The 9,982-nt window shown below is 54.6% G+C and overlaps 4 protein-coding genes across 4 annotated transcripts; 2 read left to right on the top strand and 2 right to left on the bottom strand.

Annotated features, from left to right (window-relative positions):
* Nucleotides 1-688: 688 nt before the first annotated feature.
* M421DRAFT_419371 (amino-acid permease inda1) lies at nt 689-3,131 on the top strand. Its single transcript, XM_033592089.1, has 3 exons — nt 689-1,454; nt 1,507-2,682; nt 2,734-3,131. Exons 1-3 carry the CDS (start codon nt 1,173-1,175, stop codon nt 2,986-2,988), a joined length of 1,713 nt encoding a protein of 570 aa, XP_033449826.1. The 5' UTR covers nt 689-1,172; the 3' UTR covers nt 2,989-3,131.
* A 611-nt stretch (nt 3,132-3,742) lies between these two features.
* On the bottom strand, nt 3,743-5,961 carry M421DRAFT_419369 (pisatin demethylase). The gene is made up of 4 exons (XM_033592088.1): nt 5,534-5,961; nt 4,831-5,482; nt 4,209-4,773; nt 3,743-4,158 (listed from the first exon to the last, which is right to left on the bottom strand). Exons 1-4 carry the CDS (start codon nt 5,751-5,753, stop codon nt 4,054-4,056), a joined length of 1,542 nt encoding a protein of 513 aa, XP_033449825.1. The 5' UTR covers nt 5,754-5,961; the 3' UTR covers nt 3,743-4,053.
* Nucleotides 5,962-8,080: 2,119 nt separating this feature from the next.
* Nucleotides 8,081-8,470, top strand: M421DRAFT_4042 (uncharacterized protein; the record flags this gene model as incomplete). Its single annotated transcript, XM_033590272.1, has 1 exon — nt 8,081-8,470. The coding sequence occupies one exon, from the start codon at nt 8,081-8,083 to the stop codon at nt 8,468-8,470; it is 390 nt and encodes a 129-aa protein (XP_033449824.1).
* Nucleotides 8,471-8,577: 107 nt separating this feature from the next.
* M421DRAFT_124292 (BIG1-domain-containing protein) lies at nt 8,578-9,888 on the bottom strand. Its single transcript, XM_033587317.1, has 3 exons — nt 9,535-9,888; nt 9,136-9,485; nt 8,578-9,085 (listed from the first exon to the last, which is right to left on the bottom strand). Exons 1-3 carry the CDS (start codon nt 9,624-9,626, stop codon nt 8,685-8,687), a joined length of 843 nt encoding a protein of 280 aa, XP_033449823.1. The 5' UTR covers nt 9,627-9,888; the 3' UTR covers nt 8,578-8,684.
* Between the last annotated feature and the right edge of the window lie 94 nt (nt 9,889-9,982).

Raw genomic sequence — 9,982 nt, 5'->3', positions numbered from 1 at the left:
CCGTGTCCTTGGCAACAGGATCCAATGTAATGTAACGCGACACAGGCGCCCAAACAACACACCACGGCGGTGCGCAGTCTATTGTGCTGGCTTGGCAGGTCTGGGGTAAGATTTCGACCTCGGCGGCCACAGCCGCGTGCTCGTGTGAACAAGTGAAAGAGGCGAAACGCCCCAGCAGCCACCTTCTACATTATGATAAAGACAAATGAAAGTAACCGTGGTGATACGCCAGCCAAGCGAGCGAAGCCCTGGTGGGAGCCATCGAGGCCGTAGGGCTAGCCCAAGACGGCAGGTGCGTATTGCAGGCGAGGGACGGAGAAGGCACACGTGAGCACGACTAGGCTAGCATGAAGCAATTCGTCTCTAATTCCATTCCAATTGCTTGGCCATATTCGCAGCCACTAAGATAGCTCTTCTCGAAGGTCGCTGCAGTGTAGCGCGCGCCGCGGCAGGGTTCCATCTTATCTGCAGGCTCGCGCCTATGATGGTCGACATGCCCGGACGGGCAGCTGACAAGGAAAATGGCGTCCCGGCTGATGAGTGAAAGCATTCGCAGCTGGCGAGAAGCGGGTCGGCCAAGGGGCGCCCAGCAGTTGCTGTTGTTCTAGAAAGATTGCTGGAACGCGGTGCCCATGGATGAGAGGCGTCGTTATCAGTCCGCGTTGGGCTTCATCTCCGCTCTAGGCACCTACTCGCGTCCACTGTCATCCACGCTGGCCTGTCCTGCAACCCCCGCCACCGACGCCAATGCGCAGAACGTCCCCGCGATGGCAAGAGCCAAGCACCGCCGTGCTTGCATCCCTACAAGCGTACTTTGGTTCAACGCTTCTTTGACTGGCAAGAGCGGCCTAGTCGCGTGCGTCAGCCACTCATGTCTGCGCGCGAGCGTATCAGCCCGCTGCCTTTGAGCCCCGGCCGCCCACCGTGAAGGATGCGCGCCGGCTGCGAGCCAAGCAGTCACTCACTACCTGTGCCCCGTGCACCATCCAGAGGGGACCGCTACTTGGTAGGTCGCGCCGCGAGCCCAGTCGACTGTTTGCGGAACAGGCTAGAGAAATCGCAGCGCTGCCCCCTCTGCTGATCCCCGTTGCACATTAAAGAGCGCGCCTGCCCGGCCTCCACCTTGCTCTTGCTCCTTACTCTGCTCTTCCTTCTTTCGCAGATCGCCCATCATGGACCACGAGAAGGTCGCTCCCATCGACGAGAAGGTGCCTCATGGCGTTACTCAACCCACCGTCTCCTCCCAGGAGGAGTACACTGGTGAATGGCGTGAGCAGGAGGACTTCATGACCCGTAACGGTCTCAACTTGAAGTCCTTCCAGCGTCGTCCCAAAGGTGGTCCATTGACTGTTCTCGACAAGTCTATGAAGACGCGCCACCTTCACATGATCGCCATCGGTGGCTCCATCGGTGCTGGTTTCTTCGTCGGTTCTGGTGCTGCTCTTGCTAAGGGTGTAAGTTGTCATTGACAGCCTGGTCACAGATCGATTCTGACATCTAGCTCAGGGTCCTGCCTCGCTCTTCTTGGATTTCTCCATCATGGGTATAATGATCTTCAACGTTGTTTACGCTCTTGGTGAACTCGCTGTCATGTACCCGGTTTCTGGTGGTTTCTACACCTACTCGACTCGCTTCATCGATCCTTCCTGGGGTTTCGCCATGGGTTGGAACTACGTCTTCCAATGGGCTATCGTCCTGCCGCTCGAAATCAACGTCGCTGCTCTCACTCTCAACTACTGGCCAGGCGCTGAAAAAGTTCACGTTGGCGTTTGGATGCTCATATTCTGGCTCTTCATCGTTATCATCAACGTCTTCGGAACTCTTGGATACGCTGAGGAGGAGTTTTGGTCTTCTTGCCTCAAGCTGTCCGCCACCGTTATTTTCATGATCATCGCCTTGGTCTTCGTCCTTGGTGGAGGGCCTGACAACGGGCTCTACAACGAGTACTGGGGAGCCCGTCTTTGGTACGACCCCGGTGCGTTCCGAAACGGCTTCAAGGGCTTCTGCTCCGTCTTCGTCACCGCTGCCTTCGCCTTTTCTGGAACCGAGCTGGTTGGTCTTGCGGCTGCTGAGACCAAGAACCCTCTCAAGTCCCTTCCCGGAGCCGTCCGTCAGGTCTTCTGGCGTATCACCCTCTTCTACGTCGTAGGTCTCACCTTTGTTGGTCTGCTCGTCCGCTCTGACAACCCTGACCTTCTCGGTGAATCTGGCGCCAACGCTTCGCCCTTCGTCATTGCGTCTCGCGACGGTGGTCTCAAGGGCTTTGACAGCTTCATGAACGTCGTCATCCTCGTTTCGGTCATCTCCATCGGTGTTTCTGGTGTGTACGGTGGTTCTCGTACGCTCACTGCGCTCTCAGAGCAAGGATACGCCCCCAAGATCTTTAGCTACATGGACCGTTCTGGTCGTCCCCTGTGGTCCGTCGTCTTCATCCTTGCGTGGGGTGTCTTGGCCTACATCAACCTGGCCTCAACAGGTGTGATTGTCTTCAACTGGCTACTGTCGCTGTCTGGTCTTGCCGCGCTGTTCACCTGGGGCTCGATTTGCCTTTCTCACATCCGCTTCCGTAAGGCTTGGGCTTACCATGGCCACACCGTCGACGAGATCCCATTCAAGGCTGCTGGCGGTGTCTACGGATCCTGGCTCGGTCTCTTCATCATCTTCATCGTTCTTGTCGCCCAGGTATGTTCCACTCTGAAATTTAAGCGTCTCAAAAACTAATGCCTTTTTTAGTTTTACACCGCCGTCTCACCCATTGGCAAGAGCGTCGGTACTGCTGAGGACTTCTTCTCTTCGTACCTTGCTTTGTTCGTTGTTGCGGTCTTCTGGGCGGGCGGCTACTTCTGGAAGCGCACCGGCTGGCTCAGGACTGCTCAGATGGATGTTGACACCGGTCGCCGTGAGCTCGACTGGGACCTCATCAACCGCGAGCGCGAGGAGATCAAGACCTGGCCCGCATGGAAGCGTCTCGCTCACCGCATCTTCTAAGTGCTCTCTTGAGCAATTTAATTTGCGCTGCTGCGCTTTCGTCGTTGTTCTGGTGGGAGATGTCGCAATGTGTGACGCAGAGACGATACCTAGTAACTATGTGTGTAATACATTCGCTCGAACGAATGAAAAGTGCATTTGAACTCAGCCCCTTGTTTATCGTGTTGTTTGTTCTGATCTTCAAACTATGGCTCGAGTTACATGATTATATCTCCAGCTACCGATAGTCGGAAACAAGTTCAGGCTACATTACTGAAGCATCTCGCCTGGGAAAATGCGAAGGAGACCTCTCTTATTTTTTTGATGACAAGTCGCGCGATTGCCACACATTTCAGCTTCGTTTCGTTGACTTTGTCATTGTTTCCTGCCCTCCTAACCACCTTCATACCAGAGCCATATCCGCTTCTTCCCTAGTTCCACTACCACGTGGACCGGTACGGACTAAGGTCTCTTCACTGCTGAGCAGTATGATGACTTTGTTCCACACCTGCGTCGCCGCAATGCTCACTCCGCAACCCAGCCCCGGGTCAATGTTTAGAACACGCTCGTGCCGTTGACGCAGCTGTACCACCGTCACTCAGCCCTACCCTACCGCTTACTCTCCTTGGAACAGTGAACCGTATTGCTTGCGGCCTGGACCGCATCACGATAGTCTCGCCATACTTTGATACTGAGGTGATCAGCGACTTCCCTGGGGCCCAAGTCATCGAATTGTAGTAGTAGACAGGTATGGCCTTACATATGAGGCCCGGCAGTAAACTTATGCCCTCGGCAGTACCTTGGAGCAACTGAGCCTGATAATAATTAGCAGATGTGAGGAGTCTTCGAGTTTCATATAAACATATCCCGGAGCTCGATATGCACAGGGCATCATCTCACATCTTCTCAAGACACCTGGGTTAACTCTACCATCACCACAGCCATTCTTTGATCCCTCAGCATGCGGCATCTGGCGACTCACTGCTGCATTGAAAGACCTATAGAGAAATTCAGTCGAAGAACTAAACCATGCTCATATAACATCGATCGCAAACACTCACTCCAGACTCGAGCATGCTTGGTATCTCATCTGACAATCAATTTTCCCGTGAAGCCTACATTGTAGGCAACACCGCCATCTACCACGTATCGCCCAGGCTCTACGAGCTCAATGTCAAACCTCCTTACGATCTAGTGGTATTAGCTTCGCGACATCATTAGTAAGATTCGTGAACACTGACCTCAGGCAAAAGTTTATACATCTCCATCACCGCAACATCCTTACCGAGACATACGCGCGGCCCCATGCCAAAAGTGAACTGTGCGGCCTCCAGCTCGAAGGTCTGTTTTTCACTTCCCAGCCACCGCTCAGGCTCAAACTCCTCGGCGCTCTCATCGTACAAGGCCTGATCGCGCTGTACGCAGTATGCGTACGAGGTTACTTCTGTGCCACCAGGCACGAAATGGCCGTCGATCACCTTCCCTTCTTTCGGGGCGATTCGAGCATATAGATTAGTACCGGGTGGCTGTAAGCGCAGACCTTCCTTGATACAGCCAACGAAGTAAGGCAGGTGTTGGCGTGTCTCTTCGTACTGGACGGGCGCTGAGAGGAGCCCTGCTTCGTCTGCTTTTTTGATCTCTTCGCGCGCTCTTATAAATGCTTCCGGGCTCGTGACAAGGAAGCGCAGAATACAGCCCATAGCGGTAGCGGTCGTATCTGCGCCTGCCTGTATGAGAAGAGTAACGTGGGCGCGCTTTTGGCTCGCTGTGAGAGGTGCACCATCCGAAGAGCGAGCTTCGAGGCAACTAGATGTCTTGTCAGCAGTCGTTTAGTTTCCACAAACACGCAAGTAGAGAACTCACTACTGCATGAAATCCTTTCTGCCCTTTCCATCTCCGTATTCTTCAACAGCAGTAGCAGCATTCTTCTCCTCCCTCGCGCTCACCTGTCGGTCGGCTTCACACATTAGCCAACCCATCCCGCTCCCGTTCTCCGTCTTGGGCAGAAACCACAAGCCCACAACCGGCAACTGCAGCGCCACATCGCGGAACCACCTCCACCTGCATGCAAACCCAAAGAAACTCAACCCCAGTCTCCAATTCTTCAGAATATCCCTAATATCCTCCTGCCTCTCCACGCACCCAAACGGCTCCGTGAAGCTCACCATGGACATGATATCCGCCGCAAACTCGGCAACTTTATCGCTCAAACACACCGTCCGTCCTGCACGGGCGTGCTCGGCCATCTTGGCCATGAACAGGTTGACTTGCGCATCAAATCGCGGTTCCCATGTGTTCTTCAGCTGACCAATGGTCCAAGGCGCGTTGGACAATGCTTTACGCAAGGCGCGGTGTTCCTCACCGTCGAGCGTAGAGAACATGTGTGGAGGGCCTAGCACGCCGGAACCGTAGAGGTTCGTTTTGCGGTTGCAAGCCGGCGAGCGGTAGATGTCTTTTAGTGCGGATGCGCTGGGGAAGAGGAGCATGGTGGGCGAGATGCGGATGGGCTTATCTGCTGGAGGGGTTATGAGTGCGTGGGGAACGTGGTGGGACGAGAGAAACGCACTTCCGTATTTGCGGATCAGGTGGATCAAGTACTCGGGCTCGCGCTTTGTGAGGGATACGAGTGCCAGACTCAGCGAGAAGGAGGTTAGGTACCATGGTCCGGGGAAGGAGGACAGCGGGTGGAAGAATTGAGTGAATATGATGCGGTACGCAAGGGCTGCAAATATCAGTGTTGGAACGAATAAAAAAATCTGTGGAAGCGTTCCAGTGGCGAGCTCCATGTTGTTATTCACAGTCCGGATTTGACGGTCAATTGAGCTTGAGAGAGAAGTTGAGACAGAAGCACTGGAGACAACCAAAAACTCGTCTTGAAGGACAGATGTATCGTATGACTTTGTTGGCTACAAGCACACACCTCGCCGACAGGTGAGGGGCAGTGTACTGACCGTATGCTTGGGCGCGTTCAAGATGGAAAGCCAGGGGTCGATCATTCTGTATTGTACTTCTTCAGAAGAACGTCCGAACCGTCGTTGGTGTGGTTGGCCAAAACCCTCGTCTGAGCGAGGCGGTAGCTGAAGGTATCCAATGAGGAGAGGTGCATATGCTGGCCTGACCGGCGCTGACTGGCGCGACCGGGATTATAAGTGGAGAAGTAACAACACCTTCTTCGCAGGCACAGTTTCCCGTACGGTTCCTCGTCGTCGGAAGAGTCGGCATGGATCCTCTGAGGCTGCATGCTGCGACATGCAGGGGTCTGTCCCGAGGTTGGCTGAGACCGAGACTTTCTGTGTGCTGAACGAGCCCCCGGAAAGGATGCAAGAGTTTAGAAAACTTGTGGAGGCCGGTTAGGCCTCGAGCGGATTGACCTCCATGTTGAATGTAAACAATACTTAACTTTCACAAAGTTGAGGGCAGACTACATGTGTCCGTAGCATAGAAGTTCAATGCGTCCACGTGCAGACACGTGTTGGAGTGCGACTGTGCAGATCCAAAGATCAGCCGATAGAGATCGTACTAATTTATGGTCTCCTTCTCTGAGATCTAGAAGTCTTGATTACCCATGAGACCGGTAAGATCAACATTACTGGCGCATGACCAGAGAGCTATGGTAGTCTCGCAGCCACGGTTGAGTTCGGTTTCGATGCCCTCTGGCTCGACGTGAGAAACAAGACGTCAAGCAATAGGACACACGTTCCTCACTAAGCGTGAAGTCATCACGTTCGGTCGTTGTAGAGCAGCAACTGACCCGCACCTGTCCAGAAGTACGCCAGAGCGAGTCGATGGGTCATACAGATCACGTGGCAATGTAAGTAGGCTGCTGTAGCAAAGCTGTCTTGGAGCTGCAATGGAGTGTGAGGGTTAGATCATCGTCGATCTGTGAGAGTGTCCCGCAAGCGAGTGCCTGAGATGGTTAGCTCTGTGTAACGGTACTTCGAGCGCGGCCTATATACGAATAGTCTGGCAGGCGACAAGCCCTCTGAAGCCATGGTGGTCGGCCCTTGACAATAGTTACCAGTTCAGGAAACTCCCCACTCTCCCGTCGAACGCTGTACAGCTCAAAGGTTGATCCATGGACGCCCGTGATGGTTGTCGTAAACGAACGCCATAAACCGCCGTTTTCCAGGATATAACACCTTTTGCACCAATCGCAGACTGGCACCAAACAGATCGTGCATATTGAGGGCTCAGGGGCAAGGAAGTCGCAAGGAAGCTGACTCCGGCTTTCCCTGAAGAGCGGGAGGAGGACGGGAAGGTGCGTGATAATGGCTGCTTTGGGTTTGGGAGGTTTTTGAGAGGCCGCTTCCGGCGAATGGCGCGAGGCTGCATTTGTGGAAGAGGCTTTCCTTTCCGCGATGAGCAGCCTTGCCGGGCGACTCAGTGTGGGCAGCGGATAGCAATCCCTGGTGGACGGTGGATGGTGCCGTCAATTTGCTTCTTTCGTGGGTGACTGACAGCAGCGCAGAAAGCCACTATGGCTTCGAGTCTTCTACCAATTCGATCGTGACGATGAGACGTGCGAAGCTGCCATGACAAGCGCGTAAATGTACGCGCGATTGTCCTTTGTAATGTGGCCAAGAGCAGCTGTTCCCGTCATATCGACGTGCAAAGCAGCAGAAGAATGACGACTTCGTCTCTTCAGCCCCGCCCATTACCAAGCCTCATCCACTGCCGGGCCGCTTCCCCAGCGCTTTTCACCGGTGCTCTGCGTTCACCCAATCAGCGTACTCCGCCCAACCTCCTTACGCACGTGATCGCACAAAGCTGTACAAACCCCAGCGCTAGCAACCCTTTTCTTATGTTCGCATGAGTTCCAGCAATCTACAGCATTGCTATCGTACTTGCCCTATGCGGCAGGTTGCGTACGAGGCCAACTTTAACGTTAACAGTGTTAGTTCTGACTCGTGTGACCGTGGACAATTTCGCAGAACCGAGGCTGCTGGACATGGAATTCCATAGCTTAGACAGCAAGTGCACTCTGCCTCGAAGCCTACTTGCACAATTCCACGGCGAGACTCAGACACCAGAACGAGTACACGACTCTCAGCATCTCATGCAACATTGAATACTCCTGCACAAGACGACCCCAACGCCATCAAGACCTCCCGCCATGTCGACCCCCGTCCCCCAACCCCCAAAAAACCTGCGAAACACGTACATCGCGCCCAAAGCGCCCTACCTCAAGCCCATCGTCGTCTGCGGCGTGATCATGGCGCTCTCGTCGCGGCGCGAAGTCATGTCCCCCGGGTCGCCCATCTACGACTATGCCCTCCGATACCTCAGCGTTGACGGCCTGAAATACGCGAGCTGGGTGCAGAGCGGGCTCTTCTACTTCCTCTTTGGCGCGCATGCCATCGAGACTGGGCTGTTTGCGAAGAGATTGAGTAGACATGGGGTGGAGGTTACAAGCTTGAGTTGGTGGCAGTGGATGGCGACGTGTTTTGTGGGTGGGAAATATTGTTATGTGCATTTCGACCGGGAGGTCGGCAGGTTTGGTTAGGAGTATCTTTGGAAGATGGCACGGAATTGAGGAAGGTCGGAAACTGGCATGCGTGAAGTAGATAGGCTGGTGTGTATGTGTATACCATTGGATGCTTCAACCTCAATCACTACAAGTCCGCTTAAGCTCACACAAACGCCTGATGCCCATGCTCTTACGAAGGTACAAAATTTACATCGCTCGTCAATTCCTCCTATCCCTCTCGTACAGCCTACTACTGTTGCTGCTTCTTCTGTGCGTTGGGGCCCATCTCCTTGCTGAAAGCGAAGTACGACACCTCCAGGCTGGTGAGTGCTCGAATACCGACGAGGAGGATCAGGAAAAGCGGGATGACAGCGGCGAAGCCCATGAAAAGGCCTGGTGTGAAGTACTGATACCTCTCGAACAGGCCACCCTCGTTGCTGGTCGAGTTGGCGCGTTTGTAGTGGGCGGTAGTGTCACGCTTGAGCTCCATCTGTACGTTGTCGCCGAAATTGTTCTCCATCTCGTACTGGTGCTGCTGCTCGGCATCCACCTGTGCCTTGGCCTGGGCTTCTGTGGGAGGGGTGGTGATGTAGATAACGGTGTAGTCTTGCGCATCGGCATACTTGTTGAAGCTGTCCTCAAGGAATTGGTCTGTGAAAGTTAGATAATGAGCTGCCGATCCAGTAGCATGCCAAGCGTACCTTGTTGTCCCATGTACAGCGACCTGAGCGCCTTTGACGCCGGGGGTGTGTCGAGCTGTACGCTCTTGACCGACCCGCACTTTGACTCTAGGTACTTTGTGATCTCGGCGATATCGACCTTTCCAACGACATCTGGTACAGAGACTGTCGACTTGACGTCGTGGTGCTGGCCAGCCATGTACTGCGCTAACCGTGGCGTCAAGCGTCCGTCTGCATAATCGGCGGCGGAGACACCCTCCTGCTCAACAACGACGTAGTTCTTGGTCGGACATTCCTTCAGGGCTTCCAGCACATCTGCGGTGATGCTGGTCGACTGGGCGATCGATGCGCCGGAGGACTCAAGCAACAAGCTGCACACGTTAGCTTCGAGACGTCAGGGTTGGCTGCGGCGAGGCGTACTCGGCGGTGGAGAAGAGGAAGAACGGCGAGGTGTTACTGAAGGCAAGGGCATGCGACGCCAGCGCGAGAGCGCCAATCAATGTCTTGGCCATGTTGTCGTCTGCTCGTGGTGTTGAGAGTCGCGATGATCTGAAGCCCTGCACGATGCCTGCCGCAGCGGCAGTGAGACACTGGCCCGAAGATGAGCCGGCAGGGTATGACGCGCTCAGCCAGAATTTCGGGCGCAACGCGAACACGGCGAACGGTCACAGAGTCACAGAAGGCCTGCCAGCTGCACTGCGCCACCACCCAGACCCGGGCCTGTAGTTCACCGGACTCTCGTGCTCGGTGCCTGGCTGCCTGTGACAGACTTCGACTCATCAGTCAGCCAGTGCACTTTCTGGAAGCCCGCGCTAGCCGCTCTTTCCCAAGGCGAAGACAGTACAGCTGCACGCCACTCTGCTTGCTT

The sequence above is a fragment of the Didymella exigua genome, assembly GCF_010094145.1.
Source record: "Didymella exigua CBS 183.55 unplaced genomic scaffold M421scaffold_10, whole genome shotgun sequence".
Taxonomy (NCBI): Eukaryota; Fungi; Ascomycota; class Dothideomycetes; order Pleosporales; family Didymellaceae; genus Didymella; species Didymella exigua.
This window is presented reverse-complemented; position numbering and strand designations above follow the sequence as displayed.